Source organism: Balearica regulorum, chromosome 1 (assembly GCF_011004875.1).
Source record: "Balearica regulorum gibbericeps isolate bBalReg1 chromosome 1, bBalReg1.pri, whole genome shotgun sequence".
Taxonomy (NCBI): domain Eukaryota; kingdom Metazoa; phylum Chordata; class Aves; order Gruiformes; family Gruidae; genus Balearica; species Balearica regulorum.
Window position 1 is genome coordinate 122,376,023 of NC_046184.1, and position 27,232 is coordinate 122,403,254.

Below are 27,232 nucleotides of genomic sequence, written 5' to 3' on the forward strand. Positions count from 1 at the left end.
TCAAAACCAGTGATTTTTTTCTCGCTATTCTTTCCATTTTTCTTCTTCTGGGGAAATGCTTTCTGCCATATCTCAGATGTAACCCTGTAGAATTCCTGACCCCCCACATGGGTAAAAGCTGAAGGATGCTGAAGTAGGATTTAAACGTCAGGCTGCAACTTTACTTATAACCACACGGTGCAAACACGGTTCACTGCACACAGACACGGCAATTTCCCTCATTCGTGTTTAGGAATACCGAAGTCTTTGCTGTGATGGATAATGATGAAAGAAACTTAATCCATGTAGAGCCAAGGTCTTTTTCTCCTAAGATGCCCACCAGCTCACAATCTGCTGTAGGCTGGATCTTGGCCCAAGTGCAGTATTCTGCTGCAAAACATGTTAGCACCGTGCCACAGGAGTGCTTGGGGCAGCAGCTCCATGGGTCACCACTGGGCTGAGCCCACACTGACATTTCTCACTAACATTATACTCAGTCAACCTGTCACCAAAACCAATTTTTCACTTTTTTTATTTTTAAATCAGCCAGCCGGGTATCAGGTATCTGCACCCTTATCTGATGACTGCACACCAGCATCCCAAAGCAGCCCAGGCCCTTCTGCCTCCTCAAGCATAACTGTGATCACTTTGCCACCTAAAAACTTACCTTCCTGCATGCTCTCACAGTACTTTCAGGGTTGCATCAGCCAGGGAAGCATAAGCAGATAAAAGGCCAGACTGAGTATTAAGGAGCAACTGCCCTAAACCCCCTCCAACACACCTTGCAGCTCCTGCTGACTGGCCTCCCCAGGGTGTTAATAAAAGGCTCTTACACCACGGGGGATACAAGCAGGGCCGGTGTAATTTGCTCTCCACTGCCCAGCGGAGCCAGGTCCCCCTTGCTCCTCAATGCCCAACACAGGAGCTGGCAGAGCTGCCCTGTTTGCAGTGAATACATCCCCAGATGATTAGCATTTAATCCAGGACAGCAGAGATAACACTGACATCTCATGAGCAAGACATTGTCCCGTGCATAAATACGGAGCCACGAGCCTGCCCCAAGCCTGCCAGCAGCTCCTGAGCCCCTGGAATACATTTCCAGATCTTCAGCTATGAAAATATTTGCCCTTCAAAGAGGCCTAGAACTACTAGAATTGAACTGCAGCTGATGCTCTTCTCTCATTGTGCTGGACATCCCGCCCAGTACTACTATCCTCAAAAAACTCTGCATGCCTGCCACCCCACTCCCCCCCAAAAAACCCAACCACAAAATCCCACAAACTAACAAACAACAACCCTGTGGCAACTGTGACCGCCGACTAGTTATTTTCCTTAGCTTTTTTCACAGCCCAGGTGAGGCTATTCCTGGCGGCTCGTTTATTGACAACTAGCCAAAATTCACTCCTGAGGTCCGCTTTGGTTCTTAAACAGGTCATTTTTGCATGCACCTGAAGCTTGCCTGCAGGCAGGAGGTGACCAAACCCTGTTTGCACCCATTGCCCAGCCCTCAGCCTTCTCCCGGCTCTGGAAGAGTCCTTTGAGTTACTGCTGTGAAGGTCAGCCAGCTTGCAGGACAGCCCACTGGCAATGATGTACTGGGAAAAAAATCCTCAAACCCCCAAACCTTCCGTATCTTAAAATTGAACAGATCAAAACTCCAGCAGCAGCCAAGACATGAACTGCACATTGCACTTTACATATGGCATTGAAAGCTAAAGATGCCTGACCACTGCCACACAAAAAGTCCTGTTTTCTCAAAGGACTTCTCAGTTTCCTACTGGTTTGGTGCTGAAGAGTACAGAGGAGAAAGGGCTGAAAAATTTCCTTATTGCTGGTCATCTTTCTCTGTGTCCATAAGGCTAATACAAACGATGGCCCAGCCATGTGTCAATGGACACATCTGATACTACTTCTTTGCTCAGTCTTCTCTTGCAGTGTCCCTTCTGCCCTTTTCAATGATATTAAGTTTTATGCATGTACTTTACAGCCAACTCTCTCATATCACGTTTCAATACTCCCATGGCCTCTGGCAATGGCTGGGTTGTATGCCTTGGCTTTGAGTGGGATTCTTTCAAACATCTCCCAGCTCATGAATGAAAGGAGTAAGTGCTTTAGCGCATTCCTTTAACCATTAGCCCATCAATTAATCATTGCCTGGGCTTTGCTACTTCTAAATTGCTCTCTCCTATGCCCATTCTGCCTGGTGTCCTTTTCCACCAGCTTCAGCCCCAAACCACATCTCACTCTCTACATCCTGGGCAACAGCGCACATTTAAACCAGGCCTGAAAATACCTTCCATCAGAAAATAATGTGGGACATGTCATTTGAGAGCAGTTCTCCATCCTCACAGAAACTGGAGCGTGCTGCCACCTGCAAGAGAGGCACCATCGCCCTTCAGGATCTCAGGGGCGGGCAGGAGGGACACAGTGGGCTCTAATGATAAATTCGTTTCCCTCCCGCCTCCATGTCCCCACGCCTGTCTCCTGCCTGCTGCACATACCCACCACCCAGCCGCTCCCTGGGCAGGGGCAGCAGCAGTCATATTTTAAGGCTTTAACAAGGCCCATGGCCGCGGGGGGCTGGCAGTGACCTGTAACAGGCTGACATTACTGCCCAAGCAGTGAAGCTGGAAGCTGAGTCCTCCCTGCTGTTGTCACTATGAGGTGCCTTTTCCCTTCTTCCATCCCTCCAGTATGGTTTTACGGTTTCCCACAGTAAATAAGGATACGCGCACCTCACCCCATACCTAATCTTTTGAATGGCCAGGCACCTTGTAACAACCCCCCTGCATTATCACCACCCCTGCTGCTACAAGCGATGGGGGAGCCCAGCCTGCTGGGAGGGGGCTGAGCACTACTCCTCTAGCACAAGGCCACCGACACCCACTCACGTTCCTCTAGCCCGTGGACTCTTCCCCAGAAGCAGGGCGACAGCTCCTGGGGGGCTCCAGGGTTGTCCCTGCATCCCCAGTCTAGACCCACAGCCGTGCTGCGCCCTGCCCCATGCAACCTCCTGCTCTGGGCACAATCTGGCAGCTGCTCTCCCTCTCCACCTGCTATTTTCTTTAGCTTTGCATGTAGCTCCTGGCACCAACACAGAAATCTATCATCCTCCCTTCCCACCTTCCCCAATTACAGAATGTTCTGCTCCCCTTTTTGGAGGAATGCTGTCATTTTCCTGGAATGAGGCTGCCCTGGGGCCTGCTGGGCCCCATGCCTGTGTTGCTGCCTTGCTAGCAGCCTCCTCCCTGGCACCCCGTGCCCTCCTCCCTGGGGCCCTCCAGGCAGCAGGCTGGCGCTGAGCTTGCTTGAACTTGAGCTTTGGCTTGAACTTGTCTGGGCATCAGCTGCACCCCTCCTCCTCTGCTGTCAGCACCAACACCAGGGAGCAGTCACTAATGGGGTACTGACTGACCCAGGGGTAAATTGTCACCCTCATCAGGCTTCTCCCCATGCTGCAGCGCTTGCCCATCTCCCAGCCGGGGTGTTTCCTCTGCCTGATTCCCACATGCTAAAGCAGCCATGGAAGATGAAGCTTCCCAACCACCCTTATCCATTGGCCCCATCGCAGCCACTGGCCGTAAGACTGTGCTATGGACCCAGACAAAACCTGGGGAAGCTCAGGCTTAAAGCCCTCTTCCTAGCCCTCTACATCAAATACATTTTTAACTTGTGCCTCTTCCCAGGATCAAGGCAGCAACCAAGGATGAGCACCCTCTTCCCTGTCATCTCAGCCGAATCCTTGCACTGTCCATCTCCCAATCAATAGATGTATTTGTAGCCAGGCCAGCATCCGCTGCAGTCCCCAGAAGCCTTGCCCACCTTTGTTCCAAGAACCTGCTGTACTATGCTGAACTGAGCCAAGCTCCACGTTTAAGCAAAGCAACATCATTTTAATACTACTTTGAAAATCCTTCTTCCAACTAGAAAAGTGCAGATTCAGGATACTTTATCTTTAGGATCAACAAGATATATGCCATATAAATTCAGTAAGTTTTGGGAATTTTCTGCACTAAATACTTCCTTCTAGTGACCTTTCTCTAAATACTTATCAACATCTCTACTTCTAAAATGGAACCACCGGTAGGACTTCACTTCTCCAAAAAGCAAAGAGATACCGCTCCCCAGTTAAGTACCTGAAGGAAAGCTTAAAAATCAAATGTTCTGTTGAATATATTTATGGAACAATTTAAGCTCAGAAACACGCGACTATTCTTTCTCCCTGCTTACGGGACCCCTTTGTTGTCAAGCTCCTCCAGGACAGTTCTCAGATCCACAGTTCAGCAGCAAATGGTGCTATTTATTTCCAATTCCCTCTCACCTTGAACTCAACTTTTTACTTTTTTTTTTGAAAAACACCAGAGTTACAAATGGGTGTTTATCCATCCCTTAATAATGCCTTTTTTGTATTAGTCTGTTGCTTCCAAAAATTCTTGCAATAAATGCCACACCTTTTGGCCATTTTCATCCTTTCACACTTCAGTCTTTAATTTCCCTGCTACTCTGATTTGTAGCCACAAGGAAAGCGGAATCACTTGCGGTACAGCTCGGCTGTGGAGCTCAAGGCACCCAAGACTGAGGTTCCTGGGAAAGTGACTCTGTCCCCTCCTTCAGCTTTGGGCTCCCACCTCCCCCCGCCCCGCACAATGGCCAACGCTTGGAAATATGCAGACATTACATATGTTTCACTTGCATCACGCACCTTCGTAATTTAAGAAGCAGAAGTGCTCCGTAATGACTACAACCGATAAAATATTAACTTGTGCTTTTTTAATAAAATGAAACAAAAGCATTCTAAATCATAGCAGCTTATAGATCAAAACTGTCCGTCAGGTAGGAGCATAGTGTAATTAAGAAGTACGAAAACTGCAAAATATTAAAAGCTCTGCAGCACTTCAAATCCGTGACAAAACCTTCAGGCAGAGTGAGCAATGCTGCCTTGATGCTCTGCTCATTTGGTCTACTTGTTCATTGGTAAAAAACAAATTTTCTTCCTCAGTAGTGGCATATCCCGCTTTCCAAAGGGGAGAAAGGTACAAAGCCCTTTTGATTAGCGCACAGCAGCTCTTTCCCTAGTTAGCAATGTTCTTTTACAGCACTGAGAAACGAGGACTTTTTGTTTACCATTAGTTGAGGTAAGTTAACTTGCTTTTATTTGGGTTTAAGACTACTGTAAAGGAGTAGCTTTTCAGTTGCAGCATGGTTTGTCAAGATTACAATATTTATGACTGCATAAAATACATAAGTAAAAAAAATTATGATTTGTAGAGTTTGTTATCAAGAGCCGAGACTTACATCTTTACAGAACTGCAAATACTGGCTTCCTAACTGCTAGCTGATAATTTTGCTGGCAAGAGCATTTGTTATACTTTTCTTTAATCTCTATACCTCTATACTTGAAGATCTCTCTTCTGTCCAACTGTTGTAAGAACTAGCACGAAATTCATTTGTAACTACGGTTAAACTGCTGTAACAGCATTAGACAAGCTGTACTGATTCTTCATTAAAACACCCTTCATGTGAAGCTACAAATGTAAGAGGCGATTCTTTTTCTTCAAAAGAAACTATTAGCATGCTCTGCGCCTTTAACACTTCACATTGATTACAAAAAATTTAACAATGCAATCACTAACATACCCCACTAATGAGAAATTATGAGAAATTGTTTGATGCAGAACCCTCTGCATCAGTCAACTCTGATCGATAAGAAAGCTATCCATTTTTGAAATTTAGATTTAATGCATTTTCAAGAAGCTAATGAGATAGGAGCAACTTAAAATAAATACCATCATTAAAACTGCAAACTGTTACAATGATATATTATAAACTTGTCCTAAATAAACCTAGTGCTTCAAAAATTTACCAGTGAATTCGTATTACAAAATATGTGAAAATACAATAGAATACCACAAAACAACGTCCTTTTTTGGGGTCAACAATGACGCCAAGATGATTCAGTCTTAACTTTTTAAATGGTTAATAGAACATACCGTAATATATAAGTTGCAATTTGGTTGAATTCTAGAGAACATCCCCACCCGAACTCAAATTCACCTTTTTCATTCCTCCTCTAAAACTAGCGCCAAACTTCCTCTCAAAGCCGGTATTTTCTTGAAGAGCTTTAAAGTTTAGCCGTTACTTATTTTCTACTACTACATTTTGGCAGCAACTATTTATTGGTCTGTTATTGCAAAAAGTGCAATTTAACAATAAACCAGTCTGAAGGTCATTTTATGTCTTGAGGATACATACCATATATTTCTTTAAAAATAATCATACTTTTGTAAGCAATACTTTACAGTAGACACCTCAAATCTACCATAGATGTAAAACTTAAAACGAGAAAAATTTAGTCTCTAAATCTTTATACACATATTTATATTCGAGTTTCTATATATATTATATATATACACAAGCACAAGAGTATATATAAAATATATATAATCAGATTCAAAAAAGAACAAAAACTGGGCACTGTACATAAAATCTTTTTAAAACTCAAACAATAGAAAAACTTTAAACATTAAACAATTTTAATAAAAGTTTCTGTACAATGCTAAGCAGTTTTATTTACATATAGAAAATGTAATAGGAGTAGTGTTTGAAATTACAGAACTCCTTAAAATTTCAATGGCAGGTAATCTGGAAAAAATAACAGCATTCCATTCACAAATATTTTCAAGCAATAAATATGTATTTATAAATAGTGTAAATTTACATCAAGATTAGAAACAAAAATCACAAATCTGAAGTTTATTCCTTAGTCTATGTGCAACCCATTTATCTTTGTGACTTGGCTGTTAATTGTTTTAAATTTTATTTACGAACCAAAAGTGTAACCGTCATGGTTTCAAAACAAGACAGAAAAACATAAAAGCAGTAAAAAATTTTTATCACCTAACTCTTCACATTAAAAAAAAAAAAAAAAAAAAAGTTGCCCAAAGAAAGACTTAAAATTTCTAACTACCTTACAAAGAAATGACCAGCTAAGCTAGTACTTTTTCCAAGGGAAATTCTGAAGGGGAAAAATGGATGAAACCAACTCATCAGCCCAGAAACAGAGAAATACAAAAGAGGTGGTCTTCAAGTCAGTAGTCTGTATAATGTTGCCAGTTTTGTCAGATATATACAAAACATGGAATTATTTTTTTGAAGTACAGCTGGATGAGCTTTATTTGTTTTGAGTTCTGGAGTAGGAGGCAGTGCTCTCTCCTGTCCAGTTGGTTGACACTCCGCACTTGGAAGGTTGCATAGACACAGCTTTCAGCCAGCAGCCTTACGGGATAGCTACAAAAATCAGTGGTGCAGAACTGGGTCACTTCCTGAATATCAGAAAAGTTTTCATTTAATGTCCATGAAAAAATGTCAAGATGAGGAGGATGGCAATGGAGGAGCCTGAAAAAGAAAACATTAAATTACCTTTTCTACAAGGGCGTAAAACTCAGTTGTTTAGCCAAGACCTGCACAAATTGTAACCATGAGAGTTTAAAGTCATGCGCGCTACTGTTTTTACACTTCAGGACTCTTTCAAGTGGACACTGGCATTTTTTTTCCAACTTACTCAAAGACATCACATATTTTATGACTACTCTGCATTAGGATTTTGCCTAGATTGCAGACTGGAGGGATGTCTGTGTTAATGCAACGTGAGCTGTGGCAGCAAAGAGCTCCATGTGGGCTCAGTATAGATACAGCTTTGTAGACTCTAAAACAGGGATTCTCAACCTGTTTACCAGTGTGGGGGGATTGTCCATTTGTAGCTCTCCAAATGCCTTACAGGCTTCATTTTTTCCCCCTCTCTACCTAAACAATAAGATATAAACCTGAAATTATGGTATCTGTGGAAAGGGTCTCAGATTCTCTGACATGGAGACAAAGCTGTTTGTTGAATCCTGGAAGACAACACCGGAGTGCCTCAAAAGCGAAGTAAGCTAGGTGTCTTGTTCCTGCCGGCTTTCAGGAGACAAGGTCTAGAAGATACATGTTTCCCAATATTGCACTTTGTGGTATTACCATCAAAATACTGAATCTTTGATGGCATTTCCTTCTCCTCTTTTCCTGCTCATCACTCCTGTCATGATATGGCATCCCTTCAAGAAGCTGCTCACAGTCTTTAAAGACACTTTAAACCACACCACAGTACCCACCTATGAAACACTAACACTCCCTGATCCCAATACTTGACCCAAACACAGAGCCTCTCTGTCGGGCCTACTGCACCTTTGCCATCTGAGATCATCTTCATCCTGTGACTTGCAACAAACCTCAACTCTTCTCCTAGATCTGAGAGATGCTCCTTTTAGGCTATGACTCTTCTCAATCGAGACTGTACCCCCTTTTAAAACAAATGAATATGTGCACCAATTTCACAAGAGAACAATTATTAAGACCCCTTAGGGCTGCAGGTATAGGCTTTGGTGGAGGAGGGAGCTACTCACAGGTTGAGAACCCTTGTTCTAGGGACAGTATCATCACTGTTACCTATATAATGTTATAAACACAGACAACAAAATACCCCTCCCTCTCCCCTCTTTTCCACACAGAAGCATTCTTGCCCATTTACATTCAACTGGGTGACATATCTGAGAACAGGTGTTTATTTATACGTTTTTCTGTAACAGATCATCACTTCAAAATTGCAGTATTTCACAAACTACAACGACAATGGGCTCCTAGAAGTATGAAGTGAAGTTCAACCACCTCAGGCTCTGTAGGACCAACGAAGAGAATTAAATTCAGAGGACATAGTCCTGCACTCTCGCCAGCCTCTACTGCTGAACCTTGAGGCCTTAGCTCAAAAGGTCACAACTTATCAAGCTAGCATTACGTGAAATAATTGTCTAAACATACGTTTTCTGCAGCACCTGGAAAATAATGAAAAGACACAGCCCTTTCTGGGCTGTTGTATTTAATTCAACTTGAAAGTCTCATAACGCTTTGTCCAATGTTTGTCGTCTTTGACAGAAAGGCAAGGCTTGTAAGTAAATCCAGCATCGCTTTCACTGTGATTACAAACAAGCCATCTTTGCCTGAAACAATGAAACCTGGGTGAAATGTTAGGACAGTTGTGCTGACACAGTTCAAAGCAGGAGGCTGCCATATATAGCACAAAGCTATAATGGCAAAGAGGCTTTTTGCTTTAAATTGAAATGCAAAGGAGGCCCCAAGCCAAAAGACAGAACTGTTTGAGAGCATCCACTTGCTAAGCAGAAGGACAGTGCTGATTTGGGAGGGGATGGGTGGGGAAGGGGAAGGAAGGGGTCTGAGTGCGTAGGATGCTCTGCTGCTATACTGACTTCATACCACAACCAATGTATTAGAGATGCTCTTGAACCTGGTGCTAGTTTCTCCAAGCTTCACTGTCCTGATTCTTCCCATCTCCATCTGATCCAGTTATGGTCTTCAGGTGATCTCTATTGGATTTTTAAAGCCACAACTTTATGAATTGTAACATCATACTTTTCCTGAAAACTCAGCGGTTATGTTCTGCAGTAAGTTACTGTACTAGTTCACATAATTCTGACTCTTCAGCGTTTTGTTCTGTAAACATCACACACAACCCATACCTCCACTTGAATCAGAAAGTCCACGGTACTCATACAATGGAGTACCATGACAGTCTACAACTGCTTTACAAATAACGTATTTATGCACCCACTTATTAATTTGACTTACTAATGTAAATTGATCATAGACTTGCATCAAATCCTCCATTTTGTACTGTTCTAGCACCACAAAATTTTCCAGGTTCGTGCTTATCTTTCGCGCACAGTCTTGGCAATGTACAACATAGGTCTTTCGAGAATTGCTCTCACTAGTGACAAAAAGCAGATCAAAGACTTCCACCTATTAGACAGGAAACAGAAAGTCAATTGTTACAATTTCATTTTTTAGAAGTTAAACCATGAAAACTGTATTTTCTTTAAGATTTACACCCTTACCCTGTGCATGCAAAGAGAAAAATTATGATTTGTTCAGGGAAAATCTATCGTCCCAAGGCTCAGGCAGAGAAGTGAAATATTATAAAACCACAAACATTACACTTAGGAGGTCTGCATGAACAGCGCTACGGGAAAGCTTTTGGTCAATACTGACAAAGCAGGATTTATACTCTGAATAGAGGTTACTCAGTAAAGTGAGAATTTATAACAATTATACCTAATTTCCCTTTTGTTAAATTTGTCTGCAAAATTAGTTTGTGATTTATTTCCTTACTCAGTCTCATGCTCATCCTACCCAAGAGGCTCAGTCAGAACGTAACTAGAAACTGATTTTCAGGGAGTAGGAAAAATTTATTTTATTTTAAGCTTCATGAAAACTATTATCCAAATACTTTAAAGGAACTATTAACAGAAAGTAGAATCAAAAATTTCAGCAAAAAGGTATGTTCTGTGAAGAAAATGTACTTAAATTCTCTCTCTTTTGGGGCTGTTGTTGACTTCTCAAATGAAGACAGATACACCTTTACAATGAAGCTCAGCAGATCAAATTATATGCAGGAAGGGATAACAACTTTTTATAACAACTGAGAATTGAAAATCGACCTAGTGAATAACAACGCTGTGGAAGTACTGTGGAAGAGACTGCAGCAAAATACAGCCTCTGTCTAGAAAAACAGCTTGGTAAGTAAGCTCTCTGAAAACAGTACTGCATCACATATATGTGCTTATAGCATACAGTAGATGCTGCAACTTAAAAGCAAAATTAAAATAGCAACATCAACAAAAGACAGGACAAAATTTAAATAAATATTATAGTAGTACTCAAGCCCAACGCATATTTTTACTGACCTCACAAATGCTACAGTAATGAGCTGGCTCGTCCTTTGCTCGCCCATGCCAGACAATCTCTTTTCCTGCAGCAATTAGAGCTTCCCTCAGTGTCTGACACTGTTTGAGAGTTCTTAACAGGCAGTACCTGCAACCAAAATCAGCGGTATATTCAGTTCAATATTCAACTTCAGAGCAAGATTCAAGTAGGCTTAAATTTCTTCCAAGACCCTGTACCCGGAGTTTCCTCTTCCTCTGGGATTTCAGAAACTGCTGGCTAACAAGGATCACTGGAACTCATGTTTATGGACCTCCATGTAGGTTTGTTCCATTTCAGTACAGCCCCTTGCCCTGCAAACAGGCTGTGCCTTTCATTTGTGACTGGAATGCATGAATGCTTTTTTTAAGCACAATAAACCAATGTATTTTCAAGACCAATTCATGTCTTTTATTTTGAACTATAAATTGATCAGCAGAAAGTTAGTTTGAACTGTCAAGTTCAAAATAACTATTTACATTTTGTGTAATTGGCCATAGCCTATCCAAAGAACTGTTTTAACTAACATCCTAAAACCCCTGTTACTTCCTCAACACTACTAAACTTTCAGTTATGCAAAGTCTGGAAACCCAAGTTCTCACAGGAATCACTCTGCACACAGTGGAAGTAAAAAGCTATCAACAAGTTATCTTCTTCCATGTAAAAGTAAGAAGAATAGACAGGCTGGTATTAGAAAAGGAAGTCCCTTTATAGGAAAAAAAATAAATTGACATTATTAAAAAAAAATCATTTTATGAACAAAGAAAAGAACTGGTCAAATGTCAAGTGAAAATCAACAATTCCCTGCCATACTTCTGTAAAAGATTAAAAAAAAAAATCTTCAGAATTTTACACAGTTCTTTTCTGTACCAGAAAATCTAACTTGTTTTCTAGCACTGTATGAGCTACATACGTTCTCTAAGAAAAAGCTGACAAAATAGGTCGCCAGATTTCTAAATTACCATGTTATTTACAATAATTTTTAGCTCTCAGCTATCCTATTTATTTGAGCTTCAGCCTTTGCAGCCTTTAATTTTCTCCTCCACAGGGTGGTTACGTTACACGCTCATTAGATGCAGAAGGAAGATTGGAAAAAATGTAAGGGGAAGAATAAACATTGGAAAGAAAACAAAGCGCTCAAGAGTTCTATCAAAATGTTTTCAACTTGATCCTTCTCCCATTTTAAAGCCTTAAATGTGTAATATGTATGTTCTGTATTTAAAAAAAAAACAACCAAGTTTCTTTCATGTCTTTGCAAGTAGTTAAATAGACACTTAGGCTTACTTGGAGATATTTTCTTCTTGATGTTTTACACTATGACTATTCGTCTTCACTAAAAAATAATCTATGGCTTCATTAATACCCTCACTGTAAGAATAATGCGAAACAAAGTATGTTTCTCTGTTAACATTGTATTTTCATACACTGAATTTCAAGAAAAGTAAACATCTCATTTAGCTGAAACTCCTTCAACACTTTCGAAGTTTGATGTTAATGAGACTTGCAATGCTAAGGCCAATCATATGCAATAGATCGTGCATTAATTCACTTGAGCATCAGGCTAACATGGATGATTCTGACAAGTTCAGTAACTTTGGTATAGCATTCTTTTATGCAATACAGCCCGATTTCAAAGAAACTTAAAAGCTACCATTCTTCTCTTCGCTTCTGCTGTTATCTGGAAAAATCTTTGGGTATGCCAAAGAGCAACTGGAAGCACACCTGCACGCTTGCCACCATTGTTCTCTGCTCTTGACTTCCAAAGAGTTTTCAAAGTGTTATTTTCAAAGAGTTTTCTGGTGTTACAGTTGTGAAGAAAGAATTGCCCAAAATGTAACCCATATATAACACCGTTGCAACGTCTGCCAAATTTGCAACCAAAGCTGAAAACAATAGCTAGAAGGTGAATTCCCCCCCTTGGATAAAACTGAGATCCTAGTAATGGCACTTGAAAATGTGAACATTAACTGTTTCATGCTGTCACAGAATGGGAGAAAGCATATGAACTATCACTTTGAAAATGCACCACAATTTCCTAAAATATGGGAAGCCTAAAGAAAGCCAAAAAGGTGTCTAACAGAGTCACAGTGTCTAAGCTAAACAGTGTCAGCTTTTAGTACTGTAGGCCTGCTTTTATTCTTGTACAACGAGAATTCAGTTAAAAGAAAATCTGGACCGTCGGTCTCTATCAAATTTTTTTACAAGTATGGCATAAAGAGTAAGTCCTGCCCAGTCAATTTCAAATACTGAAGAGAAGAAGATTTTAAAATGGACATCATCCTGATTTATTCTAGAAGGGCAATGAGAAACCCGTTTGAATACTCAGATATCCCAGTAAAACTTTTTGAAGTATGGAGACCATCCCAATAGCAATGCACAACGGACCACTTTCTATCTTTCAGTAATATATCTTCCCTACCGATACCAAAATGTATCTGGCTTCACGATTTTGTGCAAAATCATTTCTCCAATGTCATGTTCTTTTATGTTTCTAAAACTATTTTTGTAAAAGAACTTAGTATTTCAGTTACTTTGGCGTTAATTTTTTAAGCCTTTATTACTATGTTCCCACTACCTCGAAAATTCTTTTCTTCCTCCGATGCATTTGTAAAAGTCCTTCTAGCTTCCACCTAAGAGGTTTGCGGTTAATTTTTCTTTTCTGGAGGGTTGCGTTCCCTCAGTCAAGTTTTAAATCATTCTGTCTGCCTGTGTTCCTGCTCATGATTCTACTGTTAATATAAAATCTTTAAAAAAAATTTCATGAGAAAGTTTCAGTTTCTCCTCTTTTATCTAGCAAGACAGGACTGAGTTGCACATTAACTAAAAATATAAGGAGACTTCAGATTTCTTCCAAAAGCAAGATTTCCATATATAATTTTTTTCCCTACTGCTATTCTATTTCTTTTCATCATTAGTCTTCTTCCCAATATTTATATGTATGTTTAAATTTTAGTTTATTGCCTCTGTAGTAGTTACTCTCACATAACCTAGTAAGACATATTTGTATTTATCTTTCAAAATGGAACTACAAACTACTTTTCATCATTTTCTAAGAGCTATTCTTTTGTAATATTCTGATACCTAAGAAGCCTCAGACACAGAAGTCAAACTACCTAAACACTTCAGATATCTTTGATGTACAATTTTAGATACAGTCCTGTATTCTGGCAAAAAGATTACGGCTGTGTCACTGATACTTTTTTTTTTCCTGATGACAAATTAAAAGTCAGCTATCCAAGATGCAATTCAACCAGCTGTACCAGAAATCACTATTTCTCAAGTGTTTATACACATGCATACACACGCATATATATAAAAAACCACAAATGTCTATATTTTGTACATAATAAAATCAAGGAGCAGTGGACAAAAGTTACTTGCCAGCTGGCGCTATTTTCCTGCAATTCCTACGTAATTGGAAAATTACGTAACTGCTTTCATATTTTGAGGAGATTCACGAAGGTTTCTACATTTCCAGTATGCTTACAAAGCCAAGGTCAGACACCAGACTGTTTATTCTGATGACACCCAATTCTAGTAAAAGCTATACTATAACTACAGAAGTGACCGCAATGAAGAGTTATCACAGGTTACTGCTACTAGAAGTTACAAACCAGATGTCATCTGCACATGCATCATGGAACTTGGGATTTCGCTGACAACTAACTTGGATGGAGGGCTTAATCCAAGTAAACTGGAAGTGGTTTCAGTAGACTGGGAAAAAGGAAACACACACAAGACCAAAGCTTGTATCTACTCTCCGGCATCTTTGTTTATTTGTAATGTACACCTAAAATTTAGTTTAGGTCTCTCACTAGAAAAAGCTCAGCTGCTGTCAGCCAGAAAGACAATAGGAAACAACCATTTTGTCCTCTATGTTTCTTCACAACATTTTAAGAGATTCTCTTGGAGAAGGATGCTATGCTCAGTCATGTTTTTCTCCCTTTAAGGCTTTCTCCCATGGCAAAAAACCCAAAACCTGTGCAAATGCAAAATACAGGTGCCAAAATATCAAAATCATATTTTGCCAAAAACATTCCGTAACTGTTTCAAGCTTTACAATAAATGCCTGCTAGGCTTGGGACAATATATAGAGATAATTGTGAAATAAATTTATGGGTTGGGTTTGGTTTTTTTTAAATTGACTTTTTGGCTTCCTCTCTCCCACACCCTGCTTCTTCTCTCCCCATTTCTCATTTCTAACTATTCAGTTTCTCCTCTCCCTTTTATGACAGCTGGCATCCTGACTATGAGCACTAATAGCTTAATTGAAGGGGCAGGACTGTCAAGCCTTCAGCAAAGATTTTCTTTACCCCAGATATTAGTCACTAGATTTTAAGAAAGTATTCACACATAAATGCTATTCCAAAACCTAGCTTTACAGTGACTACAAACCTCCCTGTCTTCAACTTCCAACATTTTTGCTCCTTACAAAGTTACCATTTCCCCAATTCCATCATTCTGCAACAGATGGTCAAGCCTAGATGAAATTCCTACTGTAAAAAGGTGTCTCACTCAGACGGCATGAATAAATCCTACTGGGGAAAAAAAAGAAATTATTTTTCTTTGCTCTTTTTTGCAAGTTAACCCATCCATTTTTTAAAGGTCCATTTCAAGGCAAATTATAAAAGGATACAATGCTTGTGGATCCAGTATGTTGACAAGACTAAGAAGTGCTCGAGCTAGAAGCTCCTTTGGAAGGCTTAAAGCAAACAGAGTGCTGCTACCAGAGTATTCTCATGATGACTAATGTGCTTTGGAATTCATTCCCCCACTTCCTTTAGGACAAACCTAAGATACATGCTGAAATGTCCATTCATTCCTCAACAGGTATAATGGTGCTGCAATATGATTTATATTTGCTTGAAGTTGCACTCTTCAAAAAAAATTACTAAAGATGCTCTGAGTCTGCAATATTCCTGTATTTTGGAATACGTGTACGAGAAATGTCACTAAACTCAATTACCATTTTAAACGTCAATTATTTCATCCTTCAGAAGAAAGAACAAAGGGAAGGATGCTTTCAAATTCTTACTTGCCTTTATTTAAAATATTTATACTGGATTTCCAAATGACAGTATGTGAGCACTAACTAGGGGTTCTAGAAATGTAAAATTAAGTTTAACTTTGCTGTAAAAATGACCAACCATTCTAATTCTAATACTTGGGTTGATGACCTAATTTTGTTATTTCTGATGGTACGTACTCTGAAGAGCTTTTGGCATCTAAGTCAACTGCTTCTGTAAACTGCTGTATTAAGTCTATAGCATGTTTAACAAAAAAGTTGATTAGATCATTCTAAAGCTATGCCACAATAACATCAAATACAACATAATAAAATTAATGGTATCTATAATTGGGTTATTTGAAAAACAGAATATAAAACAATTTTGGCTTGATTCTCAGGAACAGAAAAAGTCTTACAAAGGATTATTTACACATCAACTATTGTTTTATGCTTGAACAGGAAATGTGTGCAGTAAACATTCAAATAAGTAAAACTTACTTTATCATTTCAAAAAGCTTTGGATCTGAGACCTTGATATTTCGAGCCATATTCCATGAAAGATGAACCATGGGTACTATGGACTTTACGCTCTGCAGTTTATTCCACTCGTACCGTTCCACTGCCAATTTATATTGACAGGCTACACAAAAACAAAATTACAAAAGCAATTGGTCAAGTTAAGAAGTAAGTATCAACTGCAGCCAAAATAATTTGATTTTATATATATTTGATATATTATTATATAGGCCTTTTAGGGCTAGCTTAAACTTCATTCACAGTGATCCATTCATTCCAACTATACTTGAATCCTATAAAATTTCTTTTAAAAAGTGTATTTATGATGCTAAAAAGAATGCACAATACCACAGCAGCAACACTATCTGTGCAAATAAGTAACGGACAAGTGTTTGATTTCTGTGGCAAACAGAGAGCAGTATTTCAAAAAGTGTTACTTAAAAAAATCAAATATTTCAGATTAAAAAAAAAAATCTAAATTTGAAATGTCTGCATCTCACTCGAGTCACTCTTTATCATAATTTTACGATGCTATGGTATGTAATTTGTCTTGAAAGGGAAGACTGCACCTTGAGAGATTTGTTGCAATGAGTCAGACCTTTTCATTAAGGAGCCTACTCACCCTGCCCATTTTTGAAAAATGTTTTACAAAGTTTACTGCGACTGAACATGTGAGCTCTGTATCAGTCAATCACAAAAACCTGGAGATATACTATTTATTGCACCATAATGAAATAAAGACACACCTTAAACTATTTAAGAAAATGGGAGGTTTTTTGGAAGTACGTTCTCTTCAAATGCTTGACAGAATCTCATTTTAGCTGTGAATATTGCTTCCATTCTCACATCTAAAAACCTTCCAAGACCATGGTTCAAAATTAAGACTTCTAGAGCACTAGGTCTGAAAAACTTAATATTCCTTTATGAAGAAAATTTTACAACTGTTTGCATTTCCTGATGCTTTCACTAAAGACCAATTAGGTATCCGTTGTCATGAAAAAGTTAGATTGGACAAGTCTTTAACTCGTATGCAAGCTACAGTGCGGCCTGCTGGGTAGAACAAATTTTGGGAGAAAAAGTAAAGAAACGGCCTACAAGACAGAGCGTATGAATCATCTAGATATTTTATTCTGCTTTAGAAGTCCATTAAATGAACAAGTGCAAAGATTGCATTTTTGCTGCTTTCTCTTCTCCTACCAATGGAATGATTTAAAGCTTCAACACATAATGTTTTAAAATACAGTACGTTCATTTTTTTCATCTAGTAAAGCATGGTAAATTAGTAAGAAACGGCAGGTTCTGTGGCAAATGCAGTATAGCATTACTTAATTATGTAGTTCAGCACAGGCACTATTCAACCATACCTGTAAGAGGGCCAACATTCCACGCAATGTTGTTGCACCAGCCAATAGCCTGAACCCAATGAACTGTGCCAGCATTTATCCACACCAAATCCCCTGGTCTTTGAATAAACCTATACACTGGGACATTGGCTTCATACAAATCTTCCAAGTTTGGCCACCAAGATCCCATTAGGAAATTCATATTATTCCTGAAACAGTAGGAAAAATAAAGTCTTCAGCATTTATCAGCAGACAAATTAGCGGTTGATACTTCAATGAAATTAGCTATAAAAACTGATCAGCACGACAATTGCTTTCTGCATCTAATCCGTGACCCAGGAAGACTAGTCAGAAGGTAAGTTTCATCTATAAAATTCCTGATCCTATTTCCACATCCTACAATACATTAAAACATTTAACCATCTAGCTGCCCATGTGAAGTCAGTTTATGGCTTCCAGTTATGTTCTATTTTCCTTTAAGTTTCCCAGTATTTGATTAATGCTGAGGCAGAGAAATCCTTGGTCAGACCTAGCACGACACTGGTGCCCAATGCCGTTTTTTTTTAACCAGTGACTGGTTTTATATACAGACCATGCCAGCTCTTAAGAATGCTTTCTGTTTTTAACAATGCCAACCACGTACTCATACTGTCAACATATGCACGTGAAGCTTGTCCACACAAGCAACCCGTTGGCACCATCTCAAATGTAATCTACAGGTCTATGCTATAATTCAGCCAAGAAACACTGACCCTCCTGAGAAGCATGAAAAGCCACCTCCATATGGATTTCCTAAACGTGAACTCTTCCACTATGGTTATTCAAAATGCATACTTCTCTCCATCCTTTTCCCAATTTTATACTGGTTTTATACCGCACCATGAGAGATCATTCGCAACTGACAGTTTTCAAAGACAATTCAGTGCCTCTATCAGGCACTCCAGACATTTTGTGAGGTTACCAAGATCTTAGTTTCTCTGTCATCCTCAAGAGGACAGTGTCATGGAGGTAAAAGGCATGTCGTCATCAGAGACATTACAATTGCATCAGTGGAATTACAATTTTGAGATGACTAATCTTGGTAAAGGTGGATGAAGTAAGAACAGCTGTCTGTACATAGGCAGAAAATACAGAGTACAGAGACACTGAGATGAATTTGCAGAGCTCTGCAAAAGTTCTGAAAAAAACGTCTAGAGCTTAGTCGAGTTTTAACTGGGCAAGATAAGAAAAAAAGAAATTGCCCTGTAAGATCAGGTTCAGAGGCTACTGCTTGAACACCAGCACGATTAGGGGACACAATTGCTGCTCCTCTTTTTTTCTTTTTTTTTTGGGGGGGGGGGTGTGTGTGTTTTTAAAGCACACTTTTTAAAGTTTCATTTTTAAAGCATCCACTCAACACAAGACAAAACATAGAAACCCCAATCGTAGAGCTGGCTAAGTATTTTCCCAACCACCAGTGCACCTCCACTTTTCCAGCAAGCTACAGACTAGTAAGTGCATGCAAAGCATGCCATGACACCTCCTGGGGTCTGAGTAAACTACGCTCTCTGTCTAGATACAGCAAGGAACCATGCCAAGATATCGATGACTCTGTACTTGTTTGTGTACACCATATACATTAATCATAATAAAGATTAACAGCATACATCACTGGGAAAATACTCCACCATTCCTAAAAAACAAACCAAAACCCCATCTTCTTCAACCCCCAACTTTCTTCTATCACTCCACTGCAATAGCCCTAGAAGCCATTACAAAAGCATCACCATTTTGTAATAGTAGAGGTCAGCTTTAATATGCATGATAGATAAACAGCAAGGACCATGATGGATTTTCTGATGCAGAAATGTTACTACTATGACAACTAGATTGATGCCACATAATACACATTGGTAACAGACAGCCTATGCTGTCTGATCCCCCTTAATGCAGTATAAATTTGAATCTTGAACCTAGATGTGCATTTGCTACTACCCTTCTCTCACTTCTTTTATTTCCTTCATTCCTCTGTTCGAAAAAACAAATAATGGACCTAACGTTAATTTTTGAGAGCAAAGCTATCATAAGCAATCCAAGTTTCTGTACACTGTACAATTGTCATATTTTGTATAAATTCTAAATTTTGCATTTTGACTTATTTTAAAAGACTTTCTGACTACATGGAAAACCCGTAAAACAATGTCCTCTTACAACACCCTCAGTAATTAAGACCCCCTTAGGTCTGAGAAAGACAGACATAATTTGATAAAAATAGAGAAAAACAGCATGCCCAGCTTACTTTTCACAGAAGTCATTCATGACACCCCAATAGCTTTCAGGGACAACAAACCATTCACAGTCACCTGGACCAATATTTATATTTACTGAACAAAAGTTGTTATTTTCTTGATGACCTGAAATTCAGAGAAAAATAAACACGCTTTATGAAAGGCTGATCTATCAAAATAACGCTATGAAAATGCAAAATTACAATTACTAAAAAACTCTACATCATAGTTTAAGTATTTGCACATATTTTTATATGACACACACACTGTTTAGGGGCTTCACAGTATTAAGAAACAGAATTAAGCTACCAGCGACAAGAGAATTTTGCTTTTGTTAGCAGGTAGAAAATGAAAAGCTAGAACTACCAATCTTGTGAATCTGACCAATACTTCAGCAGTTCCCTTTTTGCAGAAATAAATGCTTCAAGATGCTAAAGCTTAGATTTTGTCTTTTATGATAGCTCTTAACAGTCCCAGTCAGAAGCAAAACTTCATGACTTCAGGCACTGAATAGACAAGTAGTAAGAAAATCTCTCCCAAAGAGCATTCAAAATCAATGTAGAAATGCTAGTATTTTATCTTATTTTGACAGCTGGAAAACTGAGCCATAATCCCTAATGGAATTTTCTAAAGTTGTACTTCAGAAAAAACAGACCCTGAAATTTAGTCCCAATCCCTCAAGTCTCAGTCCAGCGCCCTGACCCAGCACTACGCATTATGGAGGGTTGAGTCCTGCCCTCAGACAATAAAGTATCTAAAAAGTGAAAGTATACTGATTGCTATGATTGCACAAAACTTTGGGAGCCTATAAAAATTTTCAAGGAATGTAGCATACAAATACTGTCCAGTTATATAAAACCTATGCTCTTTTTTTCCCCTTGAAGAATCCAGTATTGCATGCAAGAGTTTAGTATGGTAATTACCTAGCACTGCAGAAATGGAGAAATTTCCACTATAAGGTAATTTAGTACTCTGTACACACAGTTCAGTTAAACAAGAAATTGAAAAAATACTCAATATGTACAATTTTATCATGTTTAGGCACACTGCAAGATGTGGGAGATCTGCAGTGCAGTTAAATCAATACCACGGCAGTAGAACTTGATTTTTTTCATGCAAAGAGATTATACTCACCTGGTGTTCTGCTTCCTGGAACCTTCATGTACAACTGCACGGTGTTCATGCCCAGGATGGTATGACCAACATGGCTTAGAAGATTTCCTGCTGATACCACACGTACAAAAGCAGGAAGTTTTGTCAGTTCATGAAGTTGCAACTTCCACCTGCAGCAAAATAGCAAATTGACAAACTGTGAATCCCTAAAACTCTTAGAAGAGTTTGGGAAGTAAGAACATTTTCAAAAAATTGTTAGCATAGGAGATAAAAGAGCAGACAACCTACTTCTATATAACAGCGTCTCTTAAGAGGGAAGTTGAGACAGTGCAATACCCTTATTTGACAGTTACAGAAATTTAAACGACAATTTAATTTAAGGTTGAGCTAAAAGCCAGAGTGATCACACTCACTCTTGCAGTTAGCCTGTCTGCTGCTACACTGCCAGAAAATTCTGCTTGCAAATTACACCGTGATGTACAACTTTTCCTAGGATCCTACCTAGGATCCTACAAGAACTATTTAAAGTATCAAAATCCAATTCCCTATAAGCCTCAGGTCAGTTATGCTTAGGTTAATTTGAAGTGTCCCTCCCAATGGTGTGCTCGGAGTGGTAGCTTATTTGCAACAATTTGGTATCTACAGATGGAATTTTCTTCAGAAAACAACTCCAATAGTTAAAATTTTATAACAATCTCTAAGCATACATATGTACACACACTGATCTTTCAGTGACTATGCCACCCAAGACCTCAGCATCTTAAGCGGGCCTTATTCCTGTTTCAAACACCATAACCTTTACTTTTGCTTTAATGATTGCAGTAGATCAGAATTTTTGTACTGCAGCTGGTAGGACTGATAGCCTAGGCAAGCTAGATCTTTTATGGAAATACATACTAACTAGAGATTGGACCAAATAAAAAAAGTGTATCTGGACGCACACAAAAAAAATGTTTTCAGAGTATTTGTAATATTTTCTGGTGTTTTTCTGAGCTACCTTCATCTACTCGCAGAAAGATATGAAGTCTAAAGAATACATAATTTTATTTTTTTTTTCCCCTGAGGCTCTGGCAGAGCTATCATGACTTATCCACAGGTAAGCTTTAGTCTGGTCTTTACTACGTATTTTGAACTCTGTTCCTGGATAGAGAAGCAAGAGCTATGAAAAAGTGGAAACAGAAAGGATGACAGTAGGAACAAAAGGAAACAAAAACCAAGTAACAAAAATCCAGACAAACAAAAAAGAAAAAAAATTCCTTTTTTAATCTTACAATTTCTGTGCAAAGACTGAAAACTTGGTATTGTCAGAAGTAATTAAAGTTGTAAGCAAAAAATTAAAAGCCTCAGAATGAAATAAAGGGAATCTATTAGAGGGAGGACTAGAAAAAACAGTTTCCGATGGATGTTTAAGTTCATTTCTGGAAAAATTAAGATCCTGGAAAGAAAAGCTTGAAAAGAGATTTTGGGGTGAGAAGGACTCATAACAACAGTTAAAAGACCAAAGGTAACAATTTCATTGTAGAAATGGGGCGTGCAATCGGAATTGGGTTTATCAACAGACTGACTGATGTCTGAGAACAATGCATTGGTTTTCTAGAAGGCTTACCATACTGTAGAATACCACTGTGAGCAGGAGAAACTAATCAACTTACTTTTTGTCATCTGACAGGTCAATGTTGGTCCCAAACTTGATTGTTTTAAAAGGTCCTCTTCTCCTCCTCCCAGAGCTGTAAATATAAAAAATATAGTAGGTGAATGTGAAAATGGGAATGATTGAAAAAAAAAAAAACAAACCAAAACACAACTACAGAATTATCACTGTTATACCACACTTACTTATCAGAAGATGTGGATTCATTATCTGAGTGGTCCTTGTGGTGACTCTTCTTCTCATTTTCCTCCTATAAAATGCAATTGTGGAAATGTGGGGTTTTTAAAAATATACATACAAATAAACAAACATAAAAGTAATAATATATACAAAATATATAGGTATAAAGTGCTAACACATTCTAGACGTAAGTATATTTGTTTCAAGATGCTGGTATAATCTTTAAAATACCCATATCTAAGATGTTATGTGAATATTACTGTTAAAAAAAAGTTATTAGTCAAAAGCTATTGCAAAAAATTCTTCATGACTACAAATTCAGTGAAGTTCAGGCCAAGACAACAGAAAATGTCTGCACTATAAACATTTCTGCTAGCCTACATTACAGTTGCAAATGAGTATGTTGGTTTGCTTCGTTATACAGGTGAACTGGAATCCAGTCTTAAGGAATACTGCTAACTTTTTTAGACTAGAACATTTACCTTCCTTCACCTTCAAAGTCAAGCAAGTCTCCTGATATGAAACTAGGATGAATAATATTTATAAAACTAATTTTATAAAATCCATTATATAAAATCTTTTGAATTTTTCATAGCCATATGCTATTTTAGCACTGCAGTAGCTAGGACCATGACTAGTGGAAAAAAATCTAACCATTGTTAAATAATGTAATTTGATCATTTTAACAGAGTGGGCTCAAAACCCTATTCTAAAGATTTCTTTTTTGGCAAGTATATGGACACAGAAGGAAAAAGAATACGACAAAAAGGAGGAAAGAACTGCCTGGAGGCTATCCAAAGATCTCTGGCTTTGAATGGGATTGTTGTTAAATCTCAAAGTGCCCTATATACCTGAGACAGACTTATTCATCCTTTGAATGAAGGGCAAAGAGAAACAAAAAGGAATCTAGTGATGATGGATTTATCAAATACTGCAAGACATGTTAGAGAAGCAATGCAATAGTTGTTAGAGGAATTAAAAAAAAAAAAAAATCACTTAAAGCAAGTCAAAAGGACTGTGTCTGTACAAAGAAGAAACAAGGCTTTCATTTGAACCCTGTGAAAAGTCACGTAAGGACAAGTCAAAGCAGTGTTAGGAAAGTACACACGTACTCTTAAAACAATGTCTTTTTGATTTCCAAGGGAAAAATGAAAATCGTAATTTTGAATATTACTTTATATATTACATTTTTGCCACCAATATGTTACAGAGAAAAAAATAATCAGAAAATCCTGCAGTTCACTACTTGGTGCAAAACCAATGTTGAGGCTTCCTGCTGACAAGCTGGTATGTGATCAATTCTGTATGTTACTAAACCTGTACTTCACTGGAACACTATATATATATATAATGTTCTCCAGCCCCTGTGGAATGATGTGCCAGAATACAATGCTGGTGCAACTGTTTAAGGGGCACCAGAAAACTTCAGTCGATATCCTACTTAAATTTATTATCACTGCAAAGGGAGAAAAATCCCATTTATGTCCCAAGCTCTTGATGACTTCAGTGCTCCCCACTTCCCAATGGTATTCCTGTTTCTTTTCCTCATCCTGCATCAGTCTTGCTTGAAATTTTGAGACTACCTTCCCTTCTCTTTTCTTCAACTACCAATTAATTTCTTCATTTCTAATCCTTTCCTCTAATGCATGAAGTTTAAATTTAGAATTTCTTTTTCCTTTCTTACTGAAACCATTGTTGTTTCTGTGCAGTGGCAGTGAAAACTGCAATAGTCAATTGCCCACATTGGTGTTTTGCCAATTTTTCTAATTAACAACAGGTCAAGAGTATCTTTTTGTCTTAGTTCCACCTTAGCCTACTCTTTCTGTAACAGCAGGTAACACAAGCCTCCGAGGAGCACCCATAGCTAATTCCAAGGATGTGCTCACTACTGCAGCAAAAATATTAAAAAGTAATACCAATAAAATAACACTTCAAACTTTTCACTCTGTCACACATATCTAACAACTTCTAAACTAAATAGAAACAGTTATGCTTGGAACCCAATAATAACAAATACAGAAAGCATCAGTCACTTTTCTGGGGAGGTGGTGGTGGGGGAAAGTTATTTTAATATTTTAAACTGTTGTGCTGAAAGATAAGTATGAGTGTAAACTTCTAATAAGCCACATCCAAATTAAGTCAGAATACTATGAAGAACAAAAAAATTGTATTTCAAAGAGTATGTGAAAGTAGTTAACACAAGTTAAAAAAAAAAAGCATCTTAAGTTCTAAATATTTTTATATGAATTTTGACATTATTGCATGAAAGCTTAAGCTAACAAGCTCTTGAAGTATGTAATTGCGAGTTTTACCTTAAGAAAATTTTTACATTAAGTATTTGGGAGGAACACCCTGTATACTATTTGACCCTCTATTCAAAACAGATCATGTAAATTTACCTGTGTTCTTCATGTTAACGGAAATGTCTCCTTTTCCTTAACAGCTTCTGTTTGTTTTCAATAGCCATTACTAATTGGTTCCAGAGTTAGTATACAGTTGGCAAATTATATCTTAAATAATAACAACGTACTTACCCTTAAAGACTCCTGGAATGAGGAGGCCTGGTACTGTGCATATTTAGCAATTGTTGTATGTGATCTACTGCTCTCACAACGCCAGATTTTCTTTGTTCCAGTGGGGTCCCAGTTTTCATCTGCTGGCTGCAGTAATTGTGTCCTTACTTCTACTATGTGTTCATTATTTGCTTCTACCAATGTCTTAGTAGAGAAGAGTCCCAGATCTAATAAATAGGAATAAAATTCATAAAAAGTTTTAAGAAAAGATGACATTAATACTTAAAGTTATCTAAAGATTTAAACTAAAGCACTTCCCTCCCTTAGCCTTCATAACACAGCCCACTTGTAGGTTAAAAATTAAAACTCATGATTAACGCTCAAAAAGTTTTTCTGCACGCAACAGTAGAAGTTTATAAAAAATCTGGCTGCTACTGTATAGACTATATTCCAAGAAACATTTTACATGATGTGTGTAAACAAATCTGCAAAGAATGTTTAAATCTATTACCAGTGAAGTGTTTTTCAGACTAGAGTTTCATGAATGCACTTCCATCACAGAACACATTTCCTACCAGCAGTCATCGTTTTTCTATCTCCAGAGTCACAGTCAGATTACAGATTGTTAAAATCTAACCACAAACAGTTGTAGCCATAGTTTTCATAGGAAAAAAAGTCTATCTGTAAGCTTCCATATCCACAGCTCAGCTCCTCCCCGCTCAACTCAACAAAATCTGCTGGATTTTTTTGTGGTTTTTTTTGGAGATGATCAAGATTAGAAACAGTAGCAAACTGAGAAATGACACATTACCCTAATTACTTGGAATACACAAGTAATACAGTATTACAGAAATAAAATATCCACTTTTAAGAACTGAGAGAGAATTCTTTTTAGAAAAATACATACATCTTTTTCCGTAGTTAAAAAAAAAAACACATAGAAAGTAAACTTACCTAATTTAAGCGCTCCAGCAAGGCCACGTATTACAGTAACAGGGTTGTTTGGATTTGTACAAAATTGATGTAAAGGTGGAAAGAAAGCATCTCTTTTATTTTCCAACTGTAAAATTATAATGGAGTATTAGATGTCAAATGAACTTATGACTCCTTATTTGTAAAATAAGAAAGAGTAATAAAGAGAAACAACAGAAAGAAGACAAAAATGTTCTCAATTTCCCTGCACTGTGGGGAATGAACAGCTACATCATACAACCCTTTCCATGTTAAAAGCTAGGTTCACTCCCGAAATTAATTTGTTAATGCAATTTATTTCTTGGCATGAATTATTCCCAGGTTGCTTCGGCTTCTGCAACTCAGGTTTCCTGCAGTTTATTTCTTTATCTGACAAAAGCCCTTGTACATCCTCTAAATCTACAGAATTCTCTGAAGAGCAAGATAATACACTAAACTTTCTTTACAGAAATCAAAAAACTAATTCTACAGATAATGTATCCAAGAAATAGTATAATTAAAAAGACTACTCTCACAGTATATCTCATGTTTACCAGAAAGGTTGATTTGATTTTCTTATGCTTTTGTGCACCTATGACCTCAATTTCAAGCTATAGTCTCCCACATTTTTTCTTTTTTTTTTCTTTAAAAAAAAGTAATTGTTGTGAATCTTAAAAAGCTGAAGACAGCTCTTTGAATAAACAAGACACAATACAGAGTTCCAAAATACTGTGACCCACACTAGCACATCTACACAGTGTGCTGCAACATGGCAACTTACCAGCTCAACAAAGCTGTGATGGACTTTTAATAAGGTAGATTAATTCAGATGCAACACTTGGATAACAGTTGGAAGCTCTATCGCTTCCAACTTAATCTAGCTCTTGGGCAGACTGCTCATGTAG

The 27,232-nt window shown here is 38.1% G+C and overlaps 1 protein-coding gene across 13 annotated transcripts in view; it reads right to left on the bottom strand.

Moving 5' to 3' along the window:
* Window positions 1–6,494: 6,494 nt before the first annotated feature.
* Window positions 6,495–27,232, bottom strand: part of KDM6A (lysine demethylase 6A) — a 159,908-nt gene continuing 139,170 nt past the window's right edge. For 6 of the 13 annotated variants that reach the window (XM_075773647.1, XM_075773653.1, XM_075773608.1 and 3 more), the window contains 11 exons: window positions 26,331–26,436; window positions 25,398–25,603; window positions 22,869–22,933; window positions 22,685–22,759; window positions 21,054–21,202; window positions 19,931–20,045; window positions 17,674–17,861; window positions 16,292–16,433; window positions 10,770–10,896; window positions 9,655–9,825; window positions 6,495–9,392 (listed from right to left, as the gene is read on the bottom strand). In XM_075773647.1, the coding sequence (XP_075629762.1) occupies window positions 9,336–9,392; window positions 9,655–9,825; window positions 10,770–10,896; window positions 16,292–16,433; window positions 17,674–17,861; window positions 19,931–20,045; window positions 21,054–21,202; window positions 22,685–22,759; window positions 22,869–22,933; window positions 25,398–25,603; window positions 26,331–26,436 (1,401 nt within the window). In that variant the 3' untranslated portion in view covers window positions 6,495–9,335. Of the gene's footprint in view, window positions 9,826–10,769; window positions 10,897–16,291; window positions 16,434–17,673; window positions 17,862–19,930; window positions 20,046–21,053; window positions 21,203–22,684; window positions 22,760–22,868; window positions 22,934–25,397; window positions 25,604–26,330; window positions 26,437–27,232 lie in introns of all 13 variants that reach the window. The other 7 variants (XM_075773662.1, XM_075773672.1, XM_075773618.1 and 4 more) reach the window with 3 other exon arrangements.